At 50.6% G+C, this 13,664-nt stretch overlaps 1 protein-coding gene across 1 annotated transcript; it reads left to right on the top strand.

Moving 5' to 3' along the window:
* The first annotated feature begins 646 nt into the window (after nt 1–646).
* On the top strand, nt 647–12,115 carry TIPE1 (TNF alpha induced protein 8 like 1). The gene is made up of 2 exons (XM_090288724.1): nt 647–731; nt 9,653–12,115. The coding sequence occupies exon 2, from the start codon at nt 9,658–9,660 to the stop codon at nt 10,216–10,218; it is 561 nt and encodes a 186-aa protein (XP_090144850.1). The 5' UTR covers nt 647–731; nt 9,653–9,657; the 3' UTR covers nt 10,219–12,115.
* Nucleotides 12,116–13,664: the final 1,549 nt, after the last annotated feature.

Here is a 13,664-nt window from a genome sequence, read left to right on the forward strand (position 1 = left end):
ATTGAGGCTGGATCTGGGAGTCCCCTGGTGGGATCTCCAGGGCTTGTTTACCCAGCGACTGTCTTAAACCTCACTCTGAGAATTTACCAATAACCCAGAACGACTGATCTTTAACTCTGGGTCATATTCAGCCTGTCTGGGGATACTGGGATCTGCATTTAAAAAAAGGGGCTCCCAGGTGATTCTGTTGTACTTTAAGAAACAAGCTTCTACGCAAATTTTTATTACCCTGGTGGGTAAACTGAGTCCCAGAGGGAGGAAGGGGCCTGTCCAGAACTGCACGGTTGATCTGTTTTTCTTTTTGGCTCTCTGTGTCTTCCTCTCTTCCTCTGGGTCTCTCTCTGTTTTTGACTCTGTCCCCTTCCACCCCTTTCTTCGGGTGGGCCCCCAGCCCGCGTCACCCTCAGCATCCGGCTACTTTTGAGATTCCGGAGGAATCCCCCGAGCCGTCGGGCCCCGCCCCTCTCGCGGAGGTGACCTGCTCCTATTGGCTTCTTCGTACGCCGCCCGCACTGCCATTGGCGGATCCCATGTCCTTGGCCCATCCCCCTCCTCCCCCGGCCTCTACGCTTCTTCCAAGCGGGCGGGGCTGGGCGGGGGCGGAGCGATGGGAGGGAGGGCAGACCTTCTCGCCCCGCCCCGCGTGGTTATCAAGCCCGAGTGCTGCGGTCCCTCGTAGGCGGCTAGGCGGAATCCAGGTGGTGGGACCCACGAAGGGCCCCGAATAGCAGGTGAGAACGATGCCGGGGCGGCCCCCATCTAGGCGCATTTCGGGAATCACCTGGCCACCCTCTGTTTATCTCTCCCGCTCCCCCAGGCTCCTGCAAACCCCCCTTCCCGGTCAGTCTGTATTCCTGCCTGAGTTTCTTTCTCCTTTTCTCCTTTTCCCTCTGTCTCTGACACTCCATTGCTGTATGGATTAGGGAAGGTATACTGGATCTGAACTGCATGGGGCAGTGCTCTGGAACCAGCGAGCCCCCACCCTTCCCGCCCCATGGGGACTCTGTTGTACTCTGCCCCTTTCACGGTGCAGAGCGCCAGGTGCTAGGGCCAGATTCCAGAGTCGGAAGGGCATTCCAGGTGGTGGGCAGCCCTGCCAAGGGCGTGGAGGTGGAAATGAGTGTGGCTTCCAGCAGGTCCAGGCTACTGGGCTAGCCAAGGCCAGGCCCACCCAGACTGGCCACCTAGGAGCTCCCCAGTGGCCTGAAGCCTTGGCCTCAGTTTTGCCAGCTGTGAACTGGGACTGTCATCCACTGAGGTAATTGCCAGGTGAGCTGGCACAGATCTGCTGGCATCACCACCTCCTCTATCCTGGGGGCCCTCCTGGAGAAGGGGCAGCCGCAGGTGTGAACAGGTCTTCATGGTTGCCTGCTAAGTATATCTGAGCCCAGCTGAGGGAGGTGAAGGCCCTGAGGGGCTGCTTATGGGTGAAGGCAGTTTAGCAAGTGATTGAGGAGTTCAGATCTTGGAATTTGACAAACCTGTGTTCCCACTCTGCCACTCACCATAGTACTTGAACAGATGATTTTATTCTCCCAGCCTCAGTTTCCCATCTGTATAATGGGAGGATCCCTGAGGGTGAGTGCTGCTTCCAGGTTAAAGGCAGGAATGTGGGTCCTGCATGTCTCCTGGCTCTCATCTCCCATTCTCCCTCTTGCTCACTGCTCACTCTACTCCAGCCACACTAGCTTCCACATTCACAGTCCTCGAATGATATTGCCTCTGGGCTTTTGCACAGGTTATTTTCCCCACCACCATGCCAGGTCCGCGATGCCAACTTTAAAGCATAACAAGTTGACTAGATGGGCTGGGCCAAACGGTTCCCTCCTGGGCAAGGGCTGGGCAGCTGGGAGGGGTGGAGGAGGAGCCTGCCCAGGGACGCTGTACCTATGGAAACCAGAACAAAGAGCTGTAGCCCCAGCCACACAAACACCTTGGCTGTGCTTCTCCTACTTGGCAGGCCCTGTGGCCTGGTACACCAGTGGTGAGTGAGTGCCCAGATCCGTGGGGGGCTTGAACCCCACCCTAATGGGGAGCAGGACAGGAGGATCCCTAATAGAAGAGATTAGTCAGACAGGTGCAGATTTGAGGCCCTGTGGTGTCCACTCCTGCTGTGTGATCTTGGGCATGTCTGAGGCCCAGAGCCTCGGTTTTCTCATCTGAGGCCTGGGCAGGTAAGGGGACTTTTGGTTGCATGGTGGTCTGATGAGGTGGATTTAGGAGGCCTCAGCGTCCCTGCCTGTCAAATGGGGCCACAAGAGGGTGCCTAGGGAAAACTCCAGCTGTTGGCATGAAAACAGCCTCACTCAGAGGCAGATGCTGAATAATGAATGACCCATGCTTGTTTGGGTTCAGCCCCAGCCATAACACATGGAGAAGTGGGAGCCTAGAGCTGGCAGGATTAGACCCAGTTCCATAGCGTGCATGCCTTCTTTGGGATCCTTCTACATCCCTCCATGAAATGACCTCCCCAGGAATCCCACCCTCCTGAGCTTTCATGATGGGACCTCAGCCTGGGTCTTTGAGATCTTCTAAGGCCTCATCTTTTAGGCCACAGTTTCCCCTTCTGTCCAGTGGGGTGGTGGAAGTTGGGGAGCTTCCAGCTGGGGGAGCCCCCCTCCAGAGAGGCTTCTGCTGTGCTACTCTGTAACCTTGGGATAACTCTGTCTGTCTCTGGGTCTCAGTTTTTCTGACTGAACAACAGAGCCCTTGAATGAGATCTCTGTGACCCTCTGAGAGGTTCATTTATTCATTCAACAAACAGGTTCTGAGCACCTACTGTGAGCCAAGCTTGGGGAATGGAAGAAATGTACTTTCATCCAGAAAAATCATTGCACTTAGTTGTAACTTCCTGAAGATAATGGAGAGCCAGATGGATGGGGAAATTAGTTTAGTTGGAAGTTCTGAGAGGGCCTCCTGAGGAGATGACATTTGATCCAAGCCCTGAATGACAAGAAAGAAACAGCCATGCAGAGACCTGTGGCAGGGGGAGAGCATTCCAGGCAGAGGGCACAGACTGTGCAATGGCCCTGGGACAGGACATTGCCTGATATGTTGGAGGAACAGGGAGGAGGCCCTTGTGGTTGAAGCAGAGTGAGTGAGTGGGAGAGAGGGAGGAGGTGAGGGCAGGGAGGGGGATAGGGCAGGGCCATGTGGGCCCCCCGGGAGGACTTGTGCTTTTTACCCAGAGGAAGGTGTGAGCAAAGGAGGTATAGTATAGGATCTGACTTAGGTGCTCACATGCACCCTCTGGTGGCTGATGCAGGGAGGACAGTATGGGCACCAGGGGACCAGGGCTGAGGCAGTAGGTATAGGTGAGAACTGGATGGAGCCATGTGACCCTGAAGTTTCCACTTGCTGTTAAATGTCTTTTGCTTAGCCTGAGCCCCAGCCTGTCCTTCCCTGCAAGGGGCTTGTCAGTGGCCTCCCAACATTCGTGTTTGACCCCCAAACTCTTTCTTTAGTAGAAATCTAACCACAGTTAAAAGTGTTGTGGCTCCCACTGCAGCCTGACAGGTGGCCAGACCCTGCCCATCCATGGGGTGGCCCACAAAGGCTCTGAGGAACCCTGTTTGGTAACCACTGTTGTCTACTCAACTTCAGGCAAACAGATTCCCCTCTCCCTTTGGCCATATCTAAAATGCACAGACAGATCGGTCTGAGTGGTGGTTAATAAAGGGCTCAATGTAGTGGGTGTCTGATGTGTGTGAACAAGAACTGTGGGGTCATTTGCCACCATGGGCAGAGGCCTGGGGCCCCCTGAGGCCATCCTGGGCCATTGCAGCCAGGGCTGAGAGAGGAGAGAACTGGCTGGTTTCGACCTGCTGAGCAGTTCCATCAATTATTGATACCCTTTGTGTGGGACATGAAGAATTTATGTGGTGGGGGCTGGGGACAGGCTGCTTGTGGACCAGTGGCATGCTGGAGCTGTCTCACCCCAGCTCACAAAAGCCACTTGTTGTATTTTCAGAAAATTTGCCATTTAATAATTATGTCATTATTAAAAATGACAAATAATGAATTTACAGTTAAATACATTATATTTGAAGCAAAGGTATGGAATATTATTCAGCCATAAAAAGGAGTGAAGCACCACACTTGCTACAACATGGATAAACCTTGAAATCATGTTGCTCGGTGAGAGAAGCCAGACCCAAAAGGCCACAGAGTGTGCGATTTCATTTATGTCACATGTGCAGAACAGGCACATCCACAGACAGGAAGTGGATTTGTGGTTGCCTGGGGCTGGAAGAAGAGGGGAATGGGGGATGACTCCCAGGAATAGTGGGAGTGGAAGTGTCCAAAATGTGAATGGGGGCAAAGGTTGGAGTTCAAAACATGAAATGGGGTTGGCAGAGGGCAAAAGTCCGAGGTGTGGACCAGGCTCCAGTGTTCTGGGGAAGAATGTAGGGGGTAGGGCAGGAGTTGACAGAGCCACTCAGTGTCTGGAACCCATTTCACAGATGGGAAGGCTGCCCCTAGGGGCATGGAGCTTGTCTGGAGCCACTGTGGGAGGATATGGACAGTGACCTTTGAAGGGTTGTATATGGCCTACGGCCTTCTTGCTGTTCCTCCAACACACCAGACATGGTCCTGCCCCAGCGCCTTTGTATAGGCTGTTCCCTCTGTCTGGCTCAACCTTCCCCCAGACCTTGTCCTTGCACTCTTAGCTCCAGGGGCTCTACCTCAGAGAAGCCTTCCTGGCCACCCCAGCCCAAGTCACCTGCCTGTTCCTGGCTGTCACTCCTCCTTACCCCCATGGCCCTTATCTCCTTTGAAATTATCCTGTTTACTTTCATGCCCATTGGTTTCTGGCACCTCCTTCCAGTGTGGGTGACATCTCTTAGGGGGCTGTTTTGGAAATTTGGAGGGATGCTATGTTTTTTTTTGCTTCTGAAATAGCAGGGTGTTCTGGTGTTTGAGGGCAGGGATCAGGGACACTAGGTGACCAGCCACACTTAGGGCAGCCCTGGGCCTCCACTGCTTCCTAATATCCCACCAAAAACTTAAGCTGATGAGTGGGTTCTTTTTTTTTTTTTTGCTCTGTTTTAATATTCAATGAATATTCCTGGGTAAATTGCAGGGAGATGGAGATCGTTTTTGGTAGGATTTTATAGCTATATGTTTACCATATGGGCAAACCTTGGATAGATTCTCTTCATCCTCAAGTGCAGTGAGCTTGAGCTTTTAAGGAGGGAAATTCCTTTTAATTAAGCATGTCTTGAGTACTGACTGAGTGCCTGTCAATGTGGAAGTGATTTATAAATCTCAGCTTGTGGAATCCTTTTACTTTCTGTTTGTATTACAGTTTGGGCCAAATCCTGTTTTAAAAAAATTTTAATTCATTTAACATTATAAAAATGAGGTATAAAATATATATAGTAAGGAGCACAGAGGTGTAAGTATATACACTTAATTTTTTTTTTTTTTAAAGAGAGAGAGAATCGATTCATTGTTTCACTTACTAATGCATTCATTGGGTGATTCTTGTATGTGCCCTGACCAGGGATCTAACCTGCAACCTTGGCATGTCGGGATGACATGCCAACCAACTGAGCTACCCGGCCAGCACTACACTTAATATTAATAGTAAGTCTGGGCCAGTGTGGCTTAGTTGGTTGGAGCATTGTCCCGTACACCAGCAAGTTGGGGGTTTGACTCCCGGTTGGGGCACATAGCTGGGTTGTGTGTTCTATTGCCTGTCAGGGTGTGTATGGGAGGCAAGGGAGGCAACTGATCGATGTTTCTCTTTCACATTGATGTTCTCTCCCTCTCGCTCTCTCTCTCTCTTCCTCCCTCCCTCCCTACTTCCTTCCTTCCTCTCTAAAATCAAGACATATTTTTCAAAAGTTTTTTAAAAAGTAAGTTCTGCTTGATGAGATATAAACTCACTATTTTAAACTATTCAAATTCCAGAACATTCCAACACCCCCAAAAGAAGCCCCGTCTCCATCAGCAGTCACTCCTCATCCCCCTCCCCCAGCTCCTGGCAGCCCACTTCCTATGTCTGTGGATTTGCCTGTTTTGGACATTTCACATAAATGGAATCACATAGTACTGGGCCCTTTTGTATCTGGCTTCTCTCACTGAGCATCATGGTTTCAAGGTCCACCCACGTCGTAGTGCTTGTCAGAGCTTCACTCCTTTTCACGACAGTAATATTCCGTGTGTGTGGAGGGACCACATTTTGTTTATTCATTTGTTGATGGCTATTGTGGTTGTTTCCACTTGTTGACCATGAATCGTGCTGCTGTACACATGTGTGTGTGAGGTTTTGTGTGGACGTGTGTTTTCATTCCTTTTCTTTTTAATACGTGTGCTTTTTAAAAAAAATTTACTTGTTTTGTTTATATATTTATTTTTAGAGAGAGTGGAAAGGACAAAGAGAGGGAGAGAAACATCACTGTGTGGTTGCCTCTCACTTGCGCCCCCAACTGGGGACCTGACATGCAACCTAGTTATGTGCCCTGACTGGGAATCAAACCAGCAACACTTGGCTCGCAGGCCAACGCTAAGTCCACTGAGTCACAGCAGCCAGGGCTGTTTTAATTTCTTTTGGGTAGATATTTATGAGTGGAATTGCTGGGTCATGTGGTAACTCTGTGTTTGAGGAACTGCAAACATGGCTGCACCATTTTCCACTCATCATACCATCCATATATGAGGGTTCCAGCTTTTCCACACCCTCATCAGCACTTGATGTTGTCTGTCTTTTTGGTAAGAGCTGTCCTAGTTGGGGTAGGTGATGTATTCTTACGATTTTGACTTGCATTTCATTAGAGGCCAGTGATGTGGACCATCTTTAGCTGCTTGTTGTCCATTTGTATACCTTCTTTGGAGAATGTTAGATATCCTTTCATTTAGATATAACTCACATAACATAAAATTCACCTTTTAAAGTGTACACTTTGCTGGTTTTTAGTGTACTCACAGCGATGTCCAACCATCTAACTCAATGACGTTTTATATATGTATGGACCCAGATTGAACAGAACATGGAACATTCCAGATCCCATCCCTTAAGTACCCTTGGTTGGTGGCCTTTATCACCATCTGTTTACTTTACTTTTAAAGTTGTGGGTAGAGAGGTAGATGATAGTGCCTGCGGATTTCATTTCAGGGTAGTACTGGAGTACCCCAATTATTTTGTAATAAGGAGAAAGCATGGGGTCTAGAGGGGAGGGACCTCCAGGAAGGCAGGGACCAGATACCATTTGGTCATTGCTGTATTCCACATGCCTGGTACACAGCTAGTGGCCCATAAATGCTCACTGAGCAACTGAATGAATGTTCTGGCAGAGCCTCTAAATCTTTAGTGGGCCTTTTTTGGTTATAATGACAGTGGAGGTGTTCTGGTATTTGGTGGGCAGGGGCCGGGGACACTGGCCATTTGTTCCCTGAACCTCTGGCAGTTCCTGGGGAGGTCCTGATACAGGAGGGCTGGTGTGGCACAGCCTAGTCATCTCCTGGCTTGCTCGCCCTGAGTCCTGGGAGAGTACAGCGGGCAGGAAGGAAGGCCAGGGTTTATTTTGGTCCGTGGCCTGCTTCCCTGGGAGAGCAGTCATCTCTCTGTCTGCTTAAATGGGGGCATTTCTGGCAGAACAATGGGTCAGGGAGGAGAGGGGGGCATGCAGCTGGGCTGGCCCAGGTGTGGCAGGTCTGAAGACTGGCTGGTGGGGCTGGGAGTGTGGAGGCTGGGAAGGGAGTCTGCAGCTGCCTCCACTCCCACCCCTTTTCCTTCTGGGCTTGGAGAGGGGGTTGCTGCTGGGGGCCCAGGCCTTTCCTAAAGTGTGTAAATAGGCTCAGCTCCCCTCCAGAACCAACATGCCCAACCTCAGTACCTGCATAGGGAAGGACCTACCTGGGCTCACACAGTAACCAAAATAGGCAGAAGGAACTGGGCTCCAGGGCCCTTGGGATCCAGAGGCCTGGGCCTCATCCCTGGACTCAGAAAAAGTTCTTCTCTGAACCTTAGTTTGCGCATCTATAAACTGGGGCGACTGGACCCGGGGCCTTGGGAGTAACCTCTCATTTCCAGTGTTTGCAGACATCCTTTCCCTTACATGTTCAACAAACACGATGGGCACCAGGCCCTGGGTTGGGAGACACAGCTCCTTAAGGTGCCACTGGGCCAGGGACATAGACATGGAAACCAAGGTGCTTGAGGCCACAGTGGAGGATGCCCAGGGCGCCGTGGGAGCCAAGGGGCGCCTGGCCCAGGTTGGGACTTCTGGGAAGGCTTCCAGAAGTAGGTGATGGTGATGCTGAGACTTGAAGGATGAGTAAGAGTTTATAGGGTAATGGGAAGAGGGGTCTAGCTAAAGGGAGTGGGATAGAATGTTCTAGAGAAACTGGTGGGAGAGCATTCAGGAGGCATAGGTACTTGTGACTAGTGGCGAGCCTGACGCTGCTGCTGCTCAGAGGCCTTCACATCCAGGTTGCTGAAATGGCAGAATCCTAGAAGGTTGTGCCTAGCCTCTTGCCCCAGGAACAGTCAGCCTGGAGGGCATTGGGGTTGGCCATGAGTTTCTGCCCCAGGGCAGAGTTAGTTCTGATCTTCCCCATTTTACAAATGGGGAAACTGAGGCACAGGGCAGTTATGTTTATTGACCTAGTGGTCAGAGCCAGGAGCAGGCCCTGAATACTGGGGCTGGTTTTCTCATGGGGGGCAACTCCCGACCCCCCAAGGCTCGGAGTGACTTGAGGTGTTAGCCAGGGAAGGTGGAGGGGGTTAGACATGCAGAAGTGTTGGGGCAGGCAGTCACTGTCTTCTTGTGTGCACCGGGAAAGTGGCTCAGCATCTGTGTTTTCTTTCGCAAAATGGGCAACCTGCCCAATACCTGGTGGAAATGACAAAATGGGCACATGTTGCCAGCTCAGGGCCTGCCACATGGTGCTGGGTGAATGGTGCCCCAGCTTTCGCTCCTGCCTGCAGGGCCCTAAAGTCTGGTGACTGGTGTGGGGGCAGGGAGGCTGCCCCAGTAGTCCCTGTGCCCACCTTAACCTCTAAAATGGTGGCTGAGGGCTGGAACTTCTTCCAGGGTCTGAGCTCCCACAAAGATGGGCTTTGTGGGAGCCTCTGGGTGTGAGTGGGTGCCCACAGGACATTCCTGGTCTGGCCGGCCTGGGGCCAGGGCGGGGGTGGATTCTGACCAGGGCCTGGGGCAGCGGATGAGGGCTGGGGGTGGATCTCATGTTCCCCTCATTCATTCCACAGATGTTTCTGGAGTCTCCAAGGACACAGTGGATAAGGAATCAGGTCTGTGGCCCCTGCTGCGGCCTGGTGTCAGGCAGGCCGCGGGAAACGAAGCCAGGTGGTGGGGGATGCTTGGGGTACTGTGTGGCCTAAAGGAGGAGCCTCATGGTCAGTTTGACTGTTCAGGGATGGCTTTCTGGAGGAGATGGTGTCCAGGTTAAGCTGAGGGATGAATCTGCAAGGGGAAGAGGCAGGAGCTTGGGGGCCAGGGCATTGGGGGATGTATGTGAGTCCACCAGGAAAGGGGCAGGGACTTGGGGAATGTAAACGGGTTCACCAGGGAAGAGGCAAGGGCTTGGGAAGAGTGGAAGCAAATAAAAGTGGCCTGCGCAGGCAAACCCATTGTGGCCCAGGGACCGTGGCAACTGATGCTGGGTCTGTCTTTCCCCTGGGCAGGGCGGATGGACACCTTCAGCACCAAGAGCCTGGCTCTGCAGGCCCAGAAAAAGCTCCTGAGCAAAGTGGCATCCAAGGCGACAGTGGCCGTGTTCATCGATGACACAAGCAGCGAGGTGCTAGACGAGCTGTACCGTGCCACCAAGGAGTTCACCCGCAGCCGCAAGGAGGCGCAGAAGGTGCTCAAGAACCTGGTCAAGGTGGCTGTGAAGCTGGGCATCCTGCTCCGTAGCGGCCAGCTGGGCGGGGAGGAGCTGGCGCTCCTGCAGCGCTTCCGCCAGAGGGCACGCCGCCTGGCCATGATGGCCGTCAGTTTCCACCAGGTGGACTTCACCTTTGACAGGCGTGTGCTGGCCACCGCTCTCCTCGAGTGCCGGGACTTGCTGCACCAGGCCGTGGGCCCGCACCTGACCGCCAAGTCCCATGGCCGCATCAGCCATGTCTTCGGCCACTTTGCCAACTGCGACTTCCTGGCCGCACTCTATGGCCCAGCTGAGCCCTACCGCTCCCACCTACGCCGGATCTGTGAGGGGCTCACCAGGATGCTGGACGAGGACAACATATGACCCCTGTCTACAGTTTTCCTGCTGGGGGTTGGGGATTTGTGGGGTTTTTTAAATGACCTCTTTCATCCCCAGTCTGATTCTAGCCAAACTCCCCTGTCTGAGGATGCTGAACCATTTAAAGCAGCAGTTTTAAGGACCTGCGTCACTCCCACCTAATCTTGCTGGGGAGAAGAATTCAGCGTGGAAACCAGCATGGCCTCCCAGGCCAGCAGCCTCCCCACGCACCATGGGACTGCTCGGGTCCACCTGTCCTGAACAGCCATTACTGGATGGCACCCCTCAAATTACTGGTTGTTATCTGAAAGCTGGTGCTGCCCACTTAATGTTGTAACCTGGGCTTTTTATTCCTTCAGAAAGGAGTCATCATGTCCTGGCCTGTTTGGCTCAGTTGTGGGCTCAATTCCTGGTCAGGACACATACCTAGGCTGCAGGTTCAATTCCCAGTCCAGGTGTGTACAATCCCTGGCCCAGGAGTTTATGGGATGAAACCAATCGATGTTTCTCACATCGTTGTTTGGTCTCTGTCTTTCTCTCTCTCTAAAAGCAATGAAAACAAAAGGAAGTCATACTGAACTGGAAGAAAGGAAGTGTTATGGGGTGAGCAGTAGTTGCCACCCCCCCAATTCCATTATTGAAGTCCTAACGCTCAGTGACCCAAATTTGGAAATAGGGTCATTGCTGGCGTAACTAGTTAAGAAGAGGTCACCGTGGAGTACAGTGGACCCCTAACCCAATATGGCTGGGGTGCTTATAAAAGGGAGAACATATGAAGATGGAGGCAAACACTAGAGAGATGTGCTACAAACCAAGGGACATTAAGGACCACCAGCCACCCCCGGCAGCTGGGAGAGAGGCCTGAGACAGCCCTCGGAAGGAACCAGCCTGGCCAAGACCTTGACCTCAGACTTCTAGCCTCCATAACTGAGAGGAAACGAGTCTCGTATTTCAGCCACCCAGCCCAGGGAACGAGCATAGGGAGCCATGGAGAGGGGTGCGCCGGGTGCTGGTATGTGGGTGAGGACACCTTGATTTATCTGGAATCCTAGCTCTGACTCCCACGTGGGAGGGGACAGAGTGTGCCCACATACAGGATGCGAAGGTAAAGCCACCTGAGGTGCGTGGATGTTTTTCAATTATTATTTCAAGTTCGGAAAACAAACACACCAACAAACATTTTTCAGATCTCAGAAAGCAAAGCGTAACAAATCTTGGCTTTGGGGACACCCAAAAGATACAGTGATTCTCAACTGGGGCATGGATGGGTATGTGGGGTGTGGGAGAGTATTTGCAAATTTTGTCACAAGAGGGCAACGGTTGCAAAACAGGGCTGCAGGGCCCTTCATGTCAGGTTTAGGAAGGTTTTTCCGGGTCCCCAAAGGGGGAAGAGGAGTGATGTCGTGTGACTGTTGCACTGAACTGGGTCTGGTCTATTCAGGGCAAAGGTTGCAAATAGGAGGCCTACAGGCCTTATTAGGCTAGAAAATGGGTTTGCTTGCCCCTGTTCAGTGTTTGAGCCATCTGGAATTATTTGACAACGTTTAAAACTGGGAAACTGCACATACCAATCTGGATTTGGAATTTCTCTCACAAACTCGGCTCAGCCTGCATCGCTAGCTGGTGAAGCTGCACAGAGGTTCCCCTCTCTGCTCTGTCACAGTCCCCATCACTCTTTTCCTCTCCTTGGCCTGTCGCACTGGCTCCTAAGATTATGACCCCATATTCAGGTCAGCCTTTCTGTGGTTTGGTTTCTGCTTCCTTGAAGAAGCCAAAGCCTTTCACCTGAGAACCAGCTGTTTGTACTTCCTACCCCACCATTCTAAGGCCAACTTTCCCTCTTATCTCTCCAGTCAAGAGACAGCTCTTCATATTCAAGAGCAAACTTGCATTTTGAGTATCCCTAAGATGAGAAGCCCTAGATGAAAAAAATTTTTTAAATATTTTATTTATTTTTAGAGAGAGGGTCAGGGAGAAAGGGAGAAGAACATCACTATGAGAAACATTGATTGGTTGCCTCTCGCACACCCTCAACTGGGGACCTGGGCCACAACACAGGTATGTGCCCTGACTGGAAATCGAACCGGCAACCTTTCGGCAACCCACTGGGCCACACCAGTCAGGTTCCAGATGAAATTATTTTCCCTCAGCTTTACTGACTGAATTTATCAATATGCATAATGCTTGTACTTGTTCCTTGCTGGGCTGTTCAGCCTCTTGACTCTTCATAAATTTGGGATTTAATTTTGAAAAGCCAAACAGCACTGCAGAAAATTTTAAATAAAAGCACATGTCTTCCATTGGCAGTATGTGAGGATGGCTTGAATTGTTTGGTGCTGAGTTTTCTCCTCTGGGGGTTTTTGCCTTTTAAAAAATTTCAATTACAATTGACATACAATATATTAGTTTCAGGTGCACTGCATAGTGCTTAGAGACTTATGTAACTTAGGAAGTGATCAGTCTGATGAGCAGCACCCACCTGGCACCACACACAGCTATTGTAATATTATGACTATATCCCCTGTGCTGCATTTTACTTCCCTGTGACTGTAACTGCCAATTTATATCTTCATCCCATTAACTTTTACACCCGGCCTCCTACTCCCTCCCATCTGGCAGTTATCAGTTTGTTTTCTGTATCTATGAGTTTTGTTCATTTTGTTTTTTAGACTCCATATATAAGTGAAGTCATATAATATTTGTCTTTTTCTAACTTATTTCACTTAGCATAATTCCCTCTAGGTCCATCCATGTTGTTGTAAATGGTATGATTTCATTCTTTTTTATGGCTGAGTAATATTCCATTGCATATATCTATCACATCTTTATCAGTTCATCTATCAAAAGACACTTAGGCTGCTTCCATATCTTGGCTACTGTAAATAATGCTTCAGTGAACATAAGGATGCACATATCTTTTCAAATTAGTGTTTTGTTTTCTTTGGACAAATACCCAGAAGTGCAATTGCTGGATCATATGACTGCTCTATTTTTAATTTTTAAAAAATCCTTACCCAAGGACATTTTTTTTCCACTGCTTTTAGAGAGAGAGGAAGGGAGAGAAGCATCAATTGGTTGCCTCCCATATGCGCCCAGACCGGGGATTAGACCTGCAAACTTTTAGTTACAGGACAATGTGCCAAACAAACTGAGCCACTCTGGCCAGGTCATCTGTTTTTAATTTTTTGAGGAAACGCCACACTGGTTTCCACAGTGGCTGTACCAATATTCAGTCCCACCAACAGTGCACAAGGGTTCCCTTTTCTCCACCTCCTCGCCAGCACTTGTTTGTTCCTATATTGATAGGAATTCTGACAGGTGTGAGATGAGGTCTCATTGTGTTTTTGAGTCACATTTCCCTGGTGATTAGAGAAGGTGAACATCTTTTCATATCTGTATGTCCTCTTCAGAGAAATGTCTATTCAGGGCCTCTGGTCCTTTTTAAATTGGAC

This window comes from Furipterus horrens, unplaced genomic scaffold, assembly GCF_987537825.1.
Source record: "Furipterus horrens unplaced genomic scaffold, mFurHor1.1.pri manual_scaffold_10, whole genome shotgun sequence".
NCBI lineage: Eukaryota > Metazoa > Chordata > Mammalia > Chiroptera > Furipteridae > Furipterus > Furipterus horrens.